Source organism: Seriola dumerili, unplaced genomic scaffold (assembly GCF_002260705.1).
Source record: "Seriola dumerili isolate Sdu_G_001 unplaced genomic scaffold, Sdu_1.0 BDQW01000169.1, whole genome shotgun sequence".
NCBI classification, from domain to species: domain Eukaryota; kingdom Metazoa; phylum Chordata; class Actinopteri; order Carangiformes; family Carangidae; genus Seriola; species Seriola dumerili.
In genome coordinates, this window is record NW_019174424.1 from 2,220,503 (window position 1) to 2,239,676 (window position 19,174).

A 19,174-nucleotide genomic window follows, 5' to 3' on the forward strand; every position below is an offset into this window, starting at 1 on the left:
TCAATCTGAAGTCTACAATCCTGAGCAGGATATTGTCTCCATATGGCATTTCTCCTATATGTCTCCAATCTGCTCATATTGCTATTGGAGCTATTATGGTTTTCAGCATCATCTTAAAAAGACGCAAAGATGATGTCACTAAGGACACAATGTGACCGCCAACTGACAGGTAATTAGGTAAAGGGCAGGGATGTTTTTATGACAACTTTCAACATGTTACTTGATGTGAAGGTGGAACTGCACTACGAGGGTAATGCTGCTCTCCAGACAATTTATAGCATCCATTTACCAGGGTTTTAAGAAAGACGAAACTCAACCGCTATGGCACTTTCTACGCCGTCACACAGACACTATTGAAGCAGAGCAACCGACCCCGGCAGTAACAAATGAAACCGACTGACCGCACACACTGCAGAGTGTATTGCTCAGGACCCAAGGAGGTGCAGTGTTGAGTGTGAAGTTGTTTGGATGATGCTCTCAAGAAAGTTAAAAGCTGGATTAACGCAGGCCAAGCAATCAGCCCCCTACCGACACGCACATTTTGAACGGCCACTGCACTAGTTCTTTTAATGGTGTTTGGTAGTTTCACCCTGCACACAACATGTTGTATATTGCACTCTGGGGATCTGATTTGTGGGGTTCATTTCTCGAAAACAAAAAAAAAAAACAAAAAAAAGAAAAAAAAAAACTGATTTCAAAGCGAAGCTATTCCCCATTGCTCCACCAAAGCCTTCAGTTTTAGTGGCAGCAGTATTTGTAAGCATTCAAAATGATTCTCTGTTCACCACGCATGTCTCTCATAACAATTTGAGTTCAATCTGCCAGCGAGGGAGAGCGGGGAGATGTTATTTGCTCGTTTGTCTGTAATCATTGCTGTCTTGCTGTGCTCGCCTGTGTATCTGTGTGTGCGAGAGAGAGAGTTGCTGCTGTAATGACAAGAGGCTTTATTTCCATTTCACAGTTTGCCATCACTGCCTGTCAGTAGTGATTCTCTTCATTCCCGCTGCTCACTGTCAGTGCTGCATCACACACAGTACAGAAATAATGTATCATGGGCACACACAGACAGGCATACACAGATAAACATACATCAAAAACACAGACACGCACACACAACATACCAAATGTTCAGTGATTACACACTCAACCAGCCAGTTCTCAGTATCAGAAAACCAATTACATCCATTACCATCAGTGTGAGTGGGTTTAACACTTAACCCACATCATAAAATCTAGGAAAAAAGTTAGTTTGAGGCTTTGAATGCCTTACGGATGGAGTTGCTTGTAGAATCACAGATTACTTTAACATAAGCGGGTGGACAGACTTTAAAACCGCAGAAAAAGTGTCTCAGTCATGCTTTCTGTGCACAGATTTGTGTGGACTAGTTTATAGGAAAACGTCTTTACTTAAGATGACTATTACGGCAAAATTTTTACTAAGACAGATGTAACTTTTTTTTTATTTTTCACTCGGTCATTTGATTGACCTCTGGCAAAAATCTGTCTTTCTAGCTTTGAGCCTAGGTAGACCTCACTTCCTGTCTATTTATGCCTCCATCCCTCCTTTGATCAATAAGTCTGTCTGATGTTCAGATGTGGGATGATTTCGAGTTGAATTAGGAACTTAACCCCAAAAACAGAGCCTGATATCATGGTGTCCCACTTAAAACTCCACTTCAAACCAAAGTGTAATCTATAGCGTGCAACAAGATGGGAGCTGCCTGACGCCATGTTCTAATGCGATTGAGAAAGTGTGTCGCTTCCCTCCCTCCTCTTGGATGACTTCAAAAAGTGAGCAAGGGAGCCGTGTGATGTTTTTTTGGGACGGCAGATCTTTTACTTTGACTCTTTCATGTGCTGGGTGACTCACTCACTCTCTCTCTCCGCCGCCGGGCCCGATGGTGCACTGAGGAAACGAGGAGCTCACATAGGTCTGGGCATGCGCACACGCACACAAACACACAACATATGTTCATACACAAACAGAAAAACACAATCTCTAGCACACAAAATGCTTTTATGTGTGTTTGCGCAGTTGCTATGACGTAAACACTCGCTAACAGAACTCAAATCCACATTCAGACGCTGAGATCCGATAATCTGAATGCCCTGCATCGAATATCTTAAACTTTACCTCTTTCTCCCCTTAAATCAGATTCTTCGCTCTGCCTCCCCCATCTCTTTGTCTCCCAGTTAGTCTGTCAGTGTGAGGTGAATGCGGGCCCTCTTTGATCATCCCTCAGCCTGTGTTTTTCCTCCTCCTCGTCTAATCCATGACCGACTGAATAATGTGATTTGGTGTATCTCCAAATGGCAGAGGACCAACCTAATAAGTCAGCAGCGACAGGGGGCAAGGAAGAAGAACAAGATGTGGCTATGACAACAACAATGACAACAACCTCGTACCACCATCTTCTGGCTGAGAGAGAGAACAGTAGGCACACTGAGTCTGAAAGTACATGTCTCAGAGGGTCGGGATCACAGCCGGTGTGAAGGGATTGACATGGATGTTGATTGTTGAATAAAACTGTTAATGGACGCACGAGAAAAACTGCCAGACGTCCCTGGTTTGACTTTCTCTTTTCTAACATTCCAATATTTAGATTTTGCTGTAGCTTTAAAGGAGACAAAACCTATTCTTTCCCTCATTTTCATAACAGTTTTATTGAACTTATAATACATTGTGGGCATTCTCCATGTCTTAATGAAAACTGATTTAAAAAAAATTAACACAGGTAAAGAGTCAGCTGCGCATGTTTTGCACTAAAACGACTTGGGTGGTCAGCTCACAAGTCCAAAGCCCTAAATATGGATGTGAATGTATCAAGAATACGTTGAAGACACGTTAAGATCCAAATCAGTCAAACCACATTTAAGCATGGTCAGAGACATGTGTCCAAACATGGATAATAGTGTGAAAACAGATGCCTCTCCGGCCACATTAAAAGACTGCCTTGTCAGCTCTGTGCATAGCACAACAAACAAAAGTTATATACAGAGGATTTTCTTGTGCCAAACAACTTAAATGAGGTTTTGAAGTCTGTACCCGAGCCGAGGTACCAAATAGCAGCTGCAATCTTCTTCTCCAGCTGCATTACTGAGCACAAACAAGTTTTTTATTCATTTTTAAGCAACCTGTGATGGTCCCTTCAAAAGAAAAAAAAAAAGTTTCTTATTTCTCACAGATTAAATCAAATGTGATTACGGAGACAAAATCTTTTCAAAAATGATCGCTCAAGACATACTGCGACAACATGAATGAACTGCAAATCATCTTGACTGAATCAAGAAGCAAAGGGAATATCTGGCTTCAAGATGTTAGATATACAGGAGGCCAGCGATGCTCACCAAATAATCCCCAACAAGTTGATCTTATCCAAACACACATTTGATCAGATGCATTAGCAGGGAACTAGTCAAGTCATAAAAATACATTAACCAAGTCCATTAGATTTTGCTGTTAATTTCTATTCTTAAAAGAAACTCTTTGCAACCAATGATGCCAGAGAACATCAGCACCTACAGCACCTTTGTCAGTCGTTGGCACCTGAAAGCCCTTTACAGCTGCAGTGTCATAACGAGTGGAGACACACAAAAGAAAGCTCCAGCTCCAGCTAGAGGACACAATCTCAGACACTGTCTGAGCCAACCTAACTTTTAGAGGAAACCCTCTCAGGTATTTGGATGTTCATAGACTACCTCCTTGAAGCAAGAAAGAAATACCTGTGGAAAAAAGAGTGAAACTACAAGACAGAGGCCTTCAAACCTCAGCTTTCTAATGCTCAGCATGTGTGTGTGTGAGTGTGTCACACAGAAAGTGAGCAGTGTCGTGGCTTTCATGTCTAGGAAGTCACATGGGGCATGGCTAGGGGGACACTGGTGCTGTGGCACAGAAAGCAGTGATTGGCTACTGCATGCCAAAATACTGATTTCTCATTGGCTGATGTTTGCCTCCAGGTGGTCGTGTCACACTTGGTTAGTGTTTGATGAAATGCCCTGTCCCTTTGATCTGAAGTGGAAGTAGGCATGCGCATACACTGACACACACAGAACTACTACAAATACACACACACACACACACACACACACACACACACACACACACACACACACACACACACACACACACACACACACACACACACACACACACAGACAACAAAAACACACACACACACACACACACACACACACACACACACACACACACACACACACACACACACACACACACACACACACACACACACACACACACACACACATACCCACACATTTTTTACTACATGCCTGTGGAATCATCAGAAAGTGTAAGCTCGACCCTGTACTCTGTCACTGTGTGCTTTTTGTGAATATGCACTTTTTATGCACAAGCATGGTGACATTAACACCAGCAATTAAAGCCATAAAAGTGAGGGTACTTAGAATTACATAGTGGATGCAGTACATGTGCAATATGCAAACGTACCAAGTACGTATAAGTATGGGCTCTCCCTCATACCCAAACACCCAGGACCACACCAACATATCAGACAAAATTTGCACATCTAATCTCCTCTAGCAGTTCAAAGAGCCATGCTCTCCAGACTAAGAGTAAATATGAATTCAAGGTTCAGACGTTATTCAGACCTCCTGATCTTTTGTTGCACATGAGCTGTATGAGTAAGATACATCTGTGTGAGGTGAAGAGGTTCAACACAAAGACCTTTTCTCCACTAACCAAACTTTAAGCTCATATAAGTAGTGCCTATGACCTGTGTTTAATATGCTAGTGAGTATACAGAGATGTGTGTGTGTGTGTGATGTGTGTGTGTGTGTGTGTGTGTGTGTGTGTGTGTGTGTGTGTGTGTGTATGTTAATAAACAGTGTTCCCACACTTCCTCAAAGCCTAGCCCTGATTTCTGGTAAGGCCAACTCTTTTAAAAAAGCCCTAATGTTCTGGGCTTTGCCAGAACTTGAAGGTAGAGGGGAGGACGTGGGGAAATACAGATGGACGGTGGGGATGTGGAGGAGAATAAGAAAGTTAGATAAGGAGGTGGTGTGGGTGAGAGGCAGGATTCGTGCTAACTGTAGCCCAGAGATGAGGCGTCTTTATCAGACACAGAGGCAGCTTCACAGGCCCCTCAGTGGAGCACAGAGATTGGGAGGTCTGGGGTTGTGTGTGTTCATTGTGTGTGTTCATTCTCACCCATGAACACACACACACACACACACACACACACACACACACACACACACACACACACACACACACACACACACACACACACACACACACCCACCCACCCCTTCTCCTCAGCCTACCTCCATCACTTTTCCTTCTCTCCTCCCTTCTTTTTGGTGAAACTCAAATGTATGGAACTATCTTAACGTCTGATCTTATCTCTTCTGATATTCTGTTTCTCATTATTTCATTCCAACAGCTCCGACTGTCTACTCCCAAAACATCCTCCCATCCCCCTGTATCCCTCTCTCTCCCTCTCTGTCTCTCCCTTAAACGCATGCGTCTTTGATGAGAATCCATTCATGGATTTAATGGATTTCTCTGGCCTTTTTTCCAGGATCTGGGAGATGTGTTCAAAAAAGGAAAAGCTGGCCTGCCCAGACTCTGCTTCCAAGAGTATGGTGGACTGCAGAGGACAGCATTTCTGTCTGCATCAAAAGAATGAGAATTTTTCAGCTTACAAAACAGGGCGAATGAGTCAATATGGATCTGAGGCCTGGCTGACTTCAATCCCATGTGGAAAAAAAAAAAAAAAAAAACTGAGCGCAATGAAGTAGTGAAACTTTTCCCTACCCACTCCGAAGTCAAACTTGGAGTCAGATTTGAAAAGTAGAAAAAAGGGGAAAAGTAAGACGTTCAACCTTTGGTGAGTTTTTTTAGAAGCATGCACTTTCAGCTGACAAAAAGGGACTGAGAAATCATTAATCTCTTTCATGAAAAAGTGAAACTAGCACATTGCTGATAGTCTTATCAGTCTAAGTTCAACATTCAGCCTCACTGCTTTGAATCCACTCCAGATTCCCCGACAACTGTGGGTCATTTTTTTACTATGTACAAAAAAGAGGGAAGAGAGAGAGGAACTAAAGTGTGCCAAAAAGATAAAATAACTTTTAGCTGCAAACAGCCTTCTCATCCAAAAAGGGACAGATAGGAAATAGCGTGATTTCTTCAAATGAGGATTACCCTGTAATAAGCACACTCTTTTCCTTGGATCTCTCTCCCCTTAGTACCCCTGGTTCTGTGTGCCATATGGAGCCAAAATGGCCGCCTGGGTGCTTTGGAGGTCCCTGCATTCCCGGGGCTAATGCTGCGCAGCTGGCGCGGGATGGTGTCTAATGAAAAATGCTCTCTTTGATGGGCCCTGCCGAGGGATTAGGTTCTGATCAACACCACCTTAGGTCAGCTTCCTGCTAGACCAGCACAAGATTATGGGTGATTTCCCAGCTGTGGGTCCAGTTTCCGTAGTGGCGAGGGGAGCAAATATGACACAAAAAGAGAGGAAGGAAGAAAGAAAGGAAGGAAGGAAGGAAGAAAGAAAGAAAGAAAGAAAGAAAGAAAGAAAGAAAGAAAGAAGGGACCTCAGAAGTTCTAATTGAAGTACTTCCTGGTTTACCAAGATAGCAAAAGGAAAAGCTGGATAAGGGTTCTACTGAAATGCAGTTGGTTCTCCTCTATGACTGACCCTTAAGTCCAACCCCCTAACTAGTGTACATTTCAAAACAATATATTCCATGATGTTAAAGGGTGAACCAAAAGACTTAATTTCTACAAAAGTACCTCTTCAAAAGTACATGTAGTGCACATTTCCTTATTCTTTCTGTTAAAGGATCTGGGTTGTCGAAAAATGCTTTAATAGTAATATAAGTTTTATTTGGTGTTTAGGACAGAGTATCTAAAAAAAAAAAAGATTAAGGCACTGTGGCTCTGTTTGTGCATTTGAGAACATTAAGATGTACCGATCTGTACTGGCATGACATAGCAGCAAACCTCTGCTACCGTGGTGAACCCAGACAAGCCTTCCTCCCTTGGGGGCAGCTGTGGCTCAGCATGTAGAGCAGGTCATCCACTAATCGCAGGTGGCGGTTTGATCCTGGGCTCCTCCTGTCCTCATGTTTGAGTGTCCTTTAGTAAGACACTAAACTCCATTTGCTCCTGATGGTCAGGCCAGTACCTCAAATTGTTGCTAGCTGCCGTTGGGAGCGTATGTGTATAAATAGGTGTATGAGAGTCAAATTATGAGGTTGAAAGGTTTTGGATCAAAGCATTATATAACTAGTCCCCGTCCCACACTCACAGACACAAACAATCTGTTTTCGGAGTCAACAGAAAACAAAACAAAAAACAAAACAAAAAACAATAGCTTGATGCAGGCAACACTGTTCACAAGTTCTTTGACAAATGTGTGTGTGAGAGAAGGAGACAAACGGAGGCAGAATAATAGCGACGAGGTACGCAATATATACAAAATATTTTAAATAAACTTGATTGTGGAAACAAGAATATTGCTTAAACAACAAAAGAAAACAATGACATATGTCTTCTGTAAGCAGGAGTTAAAACAACCTCTCTACGTTGACCTTTCTTTTCCTCCTTAATTCAGTTTTTACAGGCTATTGTACGCATGAATGCTCCCTTTGTCTCTTTTCTCTGCTAGTGAATCAATGAAAGAGTCACTTTTCATTATTTTAAACAGGTACTCATCCACACAGACAATAGAGATTGGTGTAATGCAACTTATACAGACTGCATCCTATTGGAAACAGACCAAATGTCACCTGTCATCCCCACCCCACCCCTACTGTTCACCCACCTTTTCCTGAGCAGCGTCCTTCTCATGCTGGTGGCTTCTCTCAAGGTCGCTGCGGATGCGTTCCATGTCGGAGCGGAGCCGGTCCAAGGATGCCTCTTTGTCCAGGAACGCCCTTTGCTTTTCCTCCTCCCGGAGAAATGCCAGCTCTGCCAGCTGTTGCTTATGCTGGGTGTGGGCCCCCTGGAGTTCCTCACGTAGACTTGACAACTGGACTTCCATATCTGAAATTGTCTGGAAAGAGACAGATACAGAGATGTGTGGTGGATTTAGGTAAGTGCTATTAACTGATGCCCTGCAGATATCTTGAGGCTCCAAGATGTGGGTCAAGATTTCATGAACAGAAGACAGAAATGTGTTTGTGTTACACATAGATGTGTTGTATCATGTAGGCAATTTTCTGATGTGATGATCAAAATCAGCTCAAGTGATTTAACTTAAGTGAACAGTATTTATACTTTACTACTACAAACTTTTTGAAGAGTATTTAAGATCTGTTTTTGCTTATTGTGTATCACTCCAGATGGCTTTATGTCTAAATGTGTTTCTTTAATGTACCAATGAAAATAACTTTCCAAAACATCCACCCATATCCCTACTGTACTCATTCATTTCTGGCACTGGCAAATGTCTTGTCAGTGGTCTGGTTGGATCACAGGCTGAGACAAGTTCTCTGAGAAATATGTGAGAGACAAAGGGAAACAGAAAGAGATCCTGTGTTCTGTAGAAAACATCTCCAGATTACATCCTCACTTGCCACCAGCTACTATACATCAACACTGTATAATGATACCACAATGAGAGATGTTATGAAATGTCAATACACTGTATATTGATAGGTATGGAGATTTGAGTAAGGAGATACACTGTCGCAGCGAGATTGAGACACAGTATCTAAGTGTGAAGGAGGGCCTCTACAGTTTAACAAAGCATAGGAAAGTTTCACAAACACGCTTACATGTTTGTGTTTTCCTCTGTGTGGATGTGTGGGGGCTGCTGCGATGGTCTGACTCCTCTTTCTTGACCTTTCTATTTGAACTGCTCAGCCTTGAATTCATCCAGAAGAGCCCTTTAATAGTGCTGCCAGTGAAAGTCAACATTACATAGCAAATAGTAAAAAGTACAAACCCATGGCCTCTGAAACACCAGAAGTAAGACTAGCCTGATACGTGCAATGAAGTTACTTCTCTAGAGGTTGGGAAATGTCAAAAGGAAACAATAAGTTTACTGTTCTGTCAAAACTGCATCACTTAGCTGGTATCATGAAGATTGTTTGAGAAGGCCTCAAAATTTAAAGGAATTCTTTCTTAATTGACATCAATTTAAAATACAAGTTTCAGGACATACTGTATTTGCATTTATATTATGACCTGGGTCATCCATGTTGCAGTAGGACATCACAAGTTCACTGTTCTAAAAATAGCCTATTTGTAATACATAAGGAGCACTAAGTGTTTTACATTTATTAGTACAATATTATAATTCCTTACTGTTTACAACAAGTGTAAATGGCTTTGAAAGATGCATTGCAGTTGCTGTGTTTCACACTTTCCTACCTATATTGCACGTATTCCTTAGCTATTGCACATCCTCATCACTCTCCTTGGTTTACTTTCTTTCTCTCTTTGGTTTGCACTGTGTGCTCTGCCTGCCCCCCCCTCTCCTCGAAAGCCTGGGCATCCCAGGACAACGCCATGTTAAGGCAATCAGACAGAAAGTGTCTAAAGTCTTTTTTAGCGGGCACTGGGGAGAATCAAAGAGACTTCAAAGGAGTGTCACAAAATCAGGCAGATGCTGTGGCTCTGTGTTATACTCCCTCCTACACTGGCACACAGACAGATCCGCTTGTGCACACACATTCATACACAGACAAACAGCCACACATGGACAAGCTGTCACACACATACCATGGCATGTAGCACATTCAGAGAGAAAGAGGTAAAAAAAAACAAAAAAAAAAAAACAAACACATGCAATCCTCCATCTCTACGCCCCAAACCCCTGTCTCTCAACATTACCAGTCTCACCGCTCCACTTGTGCCTTCAAGGGCAAACAGATATTAGATCTGAGCCCTCAAGAGTCTTTAATGTATAATTCTCTCTTTAACACGTGTGGATGATCTGTCTTCCAAAAAAATCTTTTAATAAGTTAGAGCATAATCTTCCAGAACAAAGCCAGTGGCAATGATACTTCAGAAACTAAAGAGGCCAAAAGAGCATGTTTCATTTGGAAGTAAGTGAGCACAGGCATTTCAACAGGCCACATGTAAGCATGCTGATGTGGAGCTTTGTGAAGAAGCAGCTCTTGGTGACAATAGGAGAGTGTCAAATGAAATATATTGGGTCACACTGTGTCAGCTAAGAAGACAAAAGACTGGCAGAACAGAAGAAGAACAGAAGCCTGGAGAAGGATGGGACACTGGCTAATGGACCATACGTTCAGTCAAGAGAAAATGTCACAAAGTCAAGTGCAGATCTTAAGAACTACACTGCATTTACACTGATATTCTTATCAAGACATTTTAAAATATTGTATGACACTGCTCTTCCTCAATAACTCCACGGTACTGATAACATTTTAACCCACGTGTTACTGTCCTTGCAATCTGTATTATGACAGCTGTTTAGAGAACATCCTTTTTGGCCTGAACAGCCAGGATGTTCCTCTACACTCGCCTATGATATGCAAGTCGTCTTTGAATGAAAATAATAAATTGCATTTTGTTTTGATGGTGTTCACATAATTAATAACAGAGGAGTGTCTGTTTCAGAGATGTCTGCTTTATTATCTTTGATTAATTTGATTAAAACCAAACAGACTGGGAAATGGTTAATCATTTAAGTACATCTTCAATATTAGTTTTAACAGATTAATTGGCTGTTAACATGCAGTTTAATGTCATGTTTGGAAACTATTTTGTCACATGGGACAGTAAAAATCTTTTTGCATTTTTATATATCTAAAGGAATTACATGAAGGTGACCTCTCTCACAGTTGATATTATGACTTGGAAAACACAAGTCTAACTAATAACGTTTATAATAGCTGTATTCCATCTACACATGCCAGTACCAGTACCCTGGTCCACAGGCACAGCTAAATGGAACAGAGCCATCTTTTAATCATAAATAGGTGGAAAAGTTTTGTCTTAAACTCTGTTATCCTCAGCTAGAAACCTAATTTATGTCTAGACTTTTTCGACTCTTAGAAGTTTTTAATTTCAAAGAAATAGAAACATTTGGGACAAGAGATGAGAAGACTTTTTGTAAACTAAACAAATGAGATTCTCTGTGTTAGAGATCTTCAGAGGTGCTGGTGGGCTTATTTTTCAGCTTTGGACAGTGCCAGGCCGACTGATTCAACCTGCTTTCAGTGTTCAAGCTAAGCTAAGCTAAACACCTCTTGCCTTTAGGTCCGTTGTTAATGCACAGACACGTGAGCGGCATCTGTCTCTTCATCTAACTCATGACAAGAAATCGAATAAGCATATTTCCAAAATGGACGGACTATTTCCCTAACACAATTTGCTTCATTATCTGTTTACTAAACATTGCCTAAACCTTCTGTGTTTAATACTGTATATTATTATTATTATTATTATTATTAACCTTTACTTAGACAGGGGAATCCATTGAGAGTGAGGTCTCATTTTCAATGGCACCTTGGTTATATACAGAGAATTTGAATCATAAAAACAATATAAAACAGTCAAACTATCTAGCCCTCCACTAACTCTAACCATACTTTCCTTTCTTGCTCAAAACTTAAGTAAACTGTCAAATTTTCCAATTTCTTTCTGACAGATGTATTTACAGCCATGCAGCATGTAAGTGAATATTAAAGCACATTATGTAGATACAGTATTTTATGTGTACAGTGATATTGTGTTAGCGATATAATTGACAGATTCTCCCTCAAAACAAAACTAAATGTGTTAGTTTTAAATTAAATATATACAATACATAAGCATTACTGGATGATATTTGACTAAACTAAGCAAAGTAAACTTAAGAGTGTCATAATGAATGTTTCACTGTTGTCAGCCACATAAAAATTCATCTAGCTGAAATCCAAGATGTGATATATGCACATACTAAATGGCTTCATGGTTTGACAGAGAATATACTGTAACACTCAACACATCACAGAGCATCAGTCACTGATGACTTTGTCACGATCAATCGTTCTGAGTGAAAAAAATAATAAATCAAATAAAATCAGCTGAGTTCTAACATAAATATTCAGTTGTATATGGGACAATGTGATGAAATCATTTAAAGAATCACAGTGACATGCCAGCTCAGTGGGATACGCATCATCTACTGGAGATCACTGAGTAACAAGACAAGACTCACTTGACAAAACCAGATCTCAGGGACCAATCATTTGCTAAATGACAATACACACATGCACTGAGACAATCACTGTCCGCACTAGTCTAGCTGTCTGCCTTGTTCTCTTCATCAGACATCCTCTTAGCTTTGACTTATTCTGTCATCACCCTCTTCATTTGACTCATCTTAATCACATACTTAGGATTGAAATGCTTTGAAAAATTGACAGCATCATTATTTAGTCCATCACAGCCCAGAAGAAAGACCTCACAAGACTCTCGCTCTTGCCCATGCTGTTTGAAGTCCAGATGGTGTGTTCGTTCCTTTAGAAAAAGACATAATTATTTGAGAAAATAACACCCATAAAATGAGTTTTGACGAGGAGTTGGTGGAAAAAAAATATGAATGATGGGTTTTGCACAGAACCAACAAATTCTGTTGTTTGAAAAAAAAAAACAAAAAAACAAAGCCTCAAATTAATTTATAATGCTGGCCCTAGTTTATGAAGTGAAACTCTTACTAATGTTTAACAATTGAAAAGCCTCATAGATACAAAATGGAGTAAATCAAGAACAATAGCAACAGTGAAATATGTTTAATTGTTTCATGAGATCATAAAATGAATCTTTAGATTCTGCAAAAATGCTTTTAAGATAAGAAGATTCACTTTGTGGAGAACATGAAATAACACAAAGTGGTATAAAAGTTTCTAAGCGAGTTGATGTGGAAACTTTCTTGTCTAGTGTGACTTCAGTGAAATATAGTTTTCTATGTGAAACATATTTTTAACAGTCCATGGGTAGATGTGAACACACCGTTCATTTTTCCTCACAATATTTCTAGAGAGGAGGTAAAATAGAAAGGCCACTACACCAGGATTTGGGCGTGTTAGAAGGTATGCTGGTGATGGATCTCCAAAACAGTCAGTGAAACTCCTTCGTCCTCTGGGGGGCATTGATCAGCTAACAGAACAACACAGAAATGGCTGCGGGCAAACATGTTTCACCAGCAAGACATTTCATCATCCTGGACAGACAGTCAACTGAAAGCTTCCTTTCACGTCCAGGTATTTTTAAAAACAGTAGTATAGTAGTTTATTCTTTTAAGAGAACAGTCAGACTCAGGTCCACAAGGCTGGGAATTGTGAGTTAATCCCCAGAGTCAGTGGGAAGCCAACTACACACCAGGCCTTGAACCCAGCAGGTTAATTTAATTCATTAGAGATTTCATAACGTGTAACACATAAGGCTCAATCAGCAAAGGAAAGGAAAGATAACTTAAAGTCTGAACGTAATCATTCTGGAAACAAAGGAAGCCCCATGGGTCACATAGCCGTTATAATAATGTGTAGCGGCTACACAGTGGGCAAAGTCAGAGTTTCTTGGATAACAAACTTTAGTGGGATCAGGACAATGTGTCCCTGTGTAAGTTTTTTTTTAGCTCTTCCCTACAGTCGCTACAACGACTCATTGGCTCTCCTTCTCAGAAACAAGGCAAGAGTCAGGAATGCCATTTATTACTGTCCCACCACATCAAGGGGATGAGTTGGTATTACTCATCCCACGAGTGTCTGACTGACATTTGCTGTTCCTTTAGCCAACTTTCTAGCTGCAACTGTCCCTCCACTGATTCCAGGAAGACTGAGAGAAAGTGTGGAAAGGAAAGAGGCAGAAATAATGAGGCCTGGGCTCAGTCGCCACAGCAGGCATTTGTGTTGCCTGTTACTGACATGTCACTTGATGATAATATCATTGTCTATCTGACTGGTGTGGTGGGAGTGTGTTGTTTGATGGGCTGGCAAAAGTCCTGTGGTTCCCAGAAGTACAAGAGAAAGAAAAAAAGAAAGAAAGAAAAGAAGCTGTAGTATGTGCTGGAAAAGGAGTGATCTATGTTTTCTGCATGCATCACCAAAATGCTGCTTTTTCAAAATTCAATTAATATTTTCACCACTTTCACAGCACAGTTTTATGTGTTTAAAAAGATTCCAGTGAAGGGCCACATTAGCTGTGGGTTTGTATCAGTTTGACAGATACAGAGCTCTCAAGGGGTAAACAACCTTGGTAATGCAAAAGTGTTTAATAATAAGTGGCTTTGCTCAATGTAAAAAAGCTCATCTTTAATACATATCTGCTGGTGGTGTGTCAGCTTCTTGTCATTTTAACAGCACGTCCATGGAACAGTGCGCCGCACAGGAAGTCAAACCAACTCACACCCCCAACAGTTTCAGAAACCTCACAATCCTGTCCTCCATCTTTCTAAGGCCTGAGTGAAAATCTTGACTTCTGTTGCTTTAACATCTGACATTAGGCAGGCGTCTGATCGCTGCTCAAAATGCTGCACGAGCAAACAGGAACTGAGAATATGAGATGGGTACTGGGGAAGTTTGTTTTCTGTCGCCTCCTGAGATCCTGAGATTTGTCAAACTACACTTCATTTTGACAAGACTAGGACGGCATGTTATCAGTAGAAATGTCCCGTTGTGACGGCATCTCAAGAAAACCAAATAACACACTAGCTGGTGCCATGGGTGCTGTGAAAGACGTTTCCCAAAAATATTAGAAAAGGGAACATTAGATAGGGAATGAAAAGGGGAAAAAAGCAGCATTCCCTCATGTCATACAGTTTCTAGCTTTTTAAAAAACATTTTAAGCTGCTGTGATGGAAGCCAACCAGTAAGGTAGGATACTGGTATGGTGGTATAATAGTGGTCAATAAAAAGATTTTCTCAATATGTAACAGAATGTTTTGACATTTGAACTAATGATGAACTAATGGTCACTTTGAATGTTATTGGGAATACCCCATTTAGTTTTACTGTTAACAACAAAAATGTAAACATCAACAAAGAATTGAAGACGCAAGTCAAAAAGGATAAGTTGGCGAGTCTCTTAAATCTTCAAATGTTGTAGCATTTTACGAGTAAAATAGGCTTTAAAATAAAGAAAACAGAAATCAATTGTTGTTATTAGTTGTTATCGTAAATTATCTCTTAAATACCCCAATTATTGATCTGAGTGATGATGAAATTATATATAAAATAGTTTATGTTAACTTTGATTTCTTCTCCATTCATTTGGTGTTTGGAACCATCTGTGCCCACATTTGGACTGAGCACATTTTGTCAACAAATATCACATGTCTGTCTGAGTCCCTATCTCCAATAAACCAACATTTCTGCATGCTGACAATGTCCATTTAATCACTAAGCCTGAAGTCAAATCCATCCCCAGTTGGGGGCTGGTTTGTCAAATGGTTTCCCACAGAGCTCCAAGCTAGCCTAGGCTGGAGAGAGGCGAAAACAGAGTGAGGGGTATGAGATGAAGACCTGCTGCTGATTTGGCTAAATGGAAACAGAATTCTCTGTGTCAGGGATGTCCATTAATATAGACCCAAATGTCATGCACTCATTGTGGCCATCCGTGCTGTAATAAGGGAATAACCACCGTTTTCCGGAGGGAGATGGATACCTGCGGTGAGAGGAGAATGCCATGCAGAGATACACTTCGGTGGGAGCGCAGGGCGCTTGACGCTGGTCCACAACCGTACAGCGGAAAATAAAAGAGAAATTCAACCCAAGGTTTTGGAATAAAAGCTTGGCGCTCAACGGAACAAATTTCTTCTCCTTCATCGGGCTACCTGCGGTTTATGGATATCAGGTCTTTACACTTCTATCATGAAACTCTGCTGCGATAAAAAATTATTTAGAAAAATGTAAAAAAAGAAATGTTAGAAGTTGTTTTGTTTATTCAATTTTAAACTTTTTCTTAAGTGCACCATTGTTATTACCCAAACAAAAATGATTTTTATTCAAATAGCAATAACTAAATTCTTATGTAAGCTCGTACCAAAAAAACAGCAATCTGTAAAATGATTACCATCCTATATCAATATCAATCTAGCTTCAAGTAGAAAAGTGTCTTAACCCGCTGTGCTTTTGAAACACCAGGGAAACGTCAATGGGCAAAATACAAAATGGTTGTCCACGGGAGAGCGGTGGGTCAGCATGTGTGTGTGCGCAAACGTGGATCAGTGGAGACCCCCTACCTGGGCATCGCGCTTCCTCCACTCCTGGGTGTGCTGTTGGTGCTGTTGCAAGGCGGCCCTGGCCTGCCTCTCCAGGCTGCTCACCTCCCGCTGGCGCTCCTGGACCAGGCTGTCCTTTTCCGTGCTGTGCTGCTGCTGTAGCCGCGTCCTCTCCTGCTCGTGCTGCATGCGCTGCTCAGCCATCTGATTGGACAAGCAGGCAAAGGGAGACTTCATCAGCCAACACACACTCAGAGCAACCCTGTCGTCATGACAACTTGTCCATCCACCTATCCATCCATCCTTTCTTCGTCCTATTCCTTCTACCCCTTCCCTCCGCCCAGAACACCCATGTGCCCAACCAATTTGGCGAGACTGGTAGGAAGGTGGGAAAAAAAGCGAGAAAAGTTTCTCCGCGTCCTCACATTGTCAGAGGACGACATGATGTGATATGTTTACATCTGGCTTGCTCCCCCGCCCTCCCACCTCTCCTGCCAATTGTACAGACTGGCCCCTAATGTCCCACTCCTCTCTCTTTTTAAATCTGTCCCCCTCGCCCTATTCTGCGATCGGCATATAAAAGAGCAGCTAGTTTGGGCTATGCATGCAAGCTGGCAGGGGTTAGCCATCTGGCTGCAGTAACTATCCAATGCCCCATGCTATGCGCCTGACAGCATGCGAAAATCCGCTTAGGCGATGACTATGATGATCATTATAAACCCAAATCAGAAAAAAAAAACTGGAAAGGGAGGTGAGGACAGCGAAAACTTTGAGAAGAACTGATAAGTTGCTAAAAGATTCTTGATACTACTTTTACCTGCAATTACACTCATTCATACATTCATACACTCATTCGTACATAATTCAACCGGTTTCAAATCCACTCATTCCATCCATTAATCAATATCAGTTTCCATGTTTTCACGATTAATGGGATTATGCTAAAGCAGGAATTGCCAGGCTGCTATCATTGAAGTTTATGCTGCTAATGAAGGATACCTGAAGTCAGAATACAGCAAGGACCTGTACGCACAAATCAACAGGAAGGCTTGGCTATGGTATAAACATACTGAAGACTTCAGTCTCACTGGAGTTAAAACCAATTACACACAATACAGTAGGGGAAAAGAAAACACTTCTAATGGGACCCAAAGCTCCAATTTTTCAGGACTTAATCATCCTATCATCTGAAGCAAGTCTGTGTCCTGGTATAGCTGTGAGTGGAGTCACCTGCTGAGAGGTGAGCCTTGGCAGCGAAACTCCCAGCCCCAAGCCCCCAAGCCTTTCCCAGACTCTGTTCCGTTCCCACTCCCCCATGGCGGGGGGACCAGTGACCCCCACACCATCCCGCCGTGCAGCCCCAGCCGGAGCCATGAGAGGACAGCAGGGGCCTGGGGCCCATTCGCTTCCCTGCTTTGAAGCTAATCCCCTGCACATTGTGCTTGACGGCACCCTACCTGGCCTGCCAGAGAAGTGGAGATCCACAGCCTCTATGCCCGGTGCCTGTTCTATCCACGGCCCTATCTTCAGACGTTGCGTGCTATTCAGAGCAGGTGATGAATGAGGGGCTATCTACAGGAAGCCAGAATCCAACCCCAGCACTGAGAGGAAGGCCACAATAGACACTTCATTTTGGCATCCATGAATTTACCCTTCAGCTTTTGGGAGAGCTTTGCTAAATGCCCTTTAAAAGGGCAATTGGAGGATTTATATCCGGATAAAAATGTATTTTATCTCTGTGGCTCAGTTAGTGGCATGGTAGACACACACACACATACAGTGCACCCTCAAGATACCTCACACACACGCCATTTTTCCAGTACATAATAGAACACCACAAAGCTCCATTAGACAAATATTATGCAGAATGTGGGCAACATCTTCCACATGTCGCCACTGGCAATGCTGATGTTGCCTATAGTATATTCCAAGGACAGACAAACTTGAACTGCCCTCATTTTCCTTTCAAGGACACAAATCAGATCCATAGCCAGAATACGTTGTTCCCCCACAGGGATAGTCAGATTCATACAGTCAGATTCAGTCACACAAGTCACAGCTGATTGATAACCAGGCAATTGCTTCAAGAACTCCCCAGCAGGACAGCATGGCGTGCGGTAACAGAAACTGTGAAAGGAGATCCTGGTTTAGTTTTCGCTCCTGTTTAGAGTCTTGGGCCAAGGGGATTTTCAAGGAAAGAGGGGATCTGAGGTGCAACGAGGATGAAGAAATGGGAAAGATAGATCCGCTGTGAGAAAAACAGCATAACAAAAAAACGGAGAGATGACAGAGAGCAGACCCAGCAAGGAGCCTAGTTGTGACATCACGTAGCGCCAGCGTGCAGTGGAGGATGCTGGGTGCTCCGATTCTTAAAGGGACCGGTGTGGCACCGGCGTGAGGGAAGACTGAGTCGGTTATAGCACAGCTGGGTGCCACAGATACAGAGTGGGTTGGGTGTTACTGCACAGCACGACTCCTGTCAGCCTAGGCTGACATGGTTGTGCGTGTGTGCATTGAGACAGGACAGTGAGGTAATGGGCTTTTTTCAACCCCAGGGGGGAAATCTGAAATGTTTGGGAAAGAGGAGGGTGTAGAGGCGAGTAGAACAGAAGCCCTGTCTGGTCTCAGCAGGGGAGGCTGGGGTGAGTTTGTGAGGGGAGGGAGAGTGGAAGAGAGACAAACCTCTAATTCCTCACTGTAGGGTTTGAACTCAAGATGGCCAGTAAGCGGCGCTGAGTATGGATATAAGTGCATGTTTGTCTGTGTATACAGCATGTACACTTGCATATCTATCTTCTCGACTCTTTTATTATTTATTGTCCCAACCTAACATCTGAAGAGTGAGGCTGTTGAACATTTCCCTTAACTCTCAGAGTCGTGACTCCGAACCAGCCATTTGACCTCACTACGTCACTCCAACGTCAAGAAGCAGAGTTCTGTCAGGTCACCATGACGTCCAGCTGCTAAGAGGGGTCAGCTGGAAAACAACTCCTTCATACATAACT

General features: G+C 42.0%; 1 protein-coding gene across 1 annotated transcript in view; it reads right to left on the bottom strand.

Moving 5' to 3' along the window:
* cep112 (centrosomal protein 112) overlaps positions 1-19,174 on the bottom strand; it is a 99,183-nt gene that overhangs the window by 29,991 nt on the left and 50,018 nt on the right. Inside the window, exons 19-20 of the mRNA XM_022752538.1 lie at positions 16,191-16,373; positions 7,815-8,045 (exon numbers count right to left, since the gene is read on the bottom strand). Coding sequence (XP_022608259.1) covers positions 7,815-8,045; positions 16,191-16,373 — 414 coding nt within the window. The remainder of the gene's footprint in view (positions 1-7,814; positions 8,046-16,190; positions 16,374-19,174) is intronic.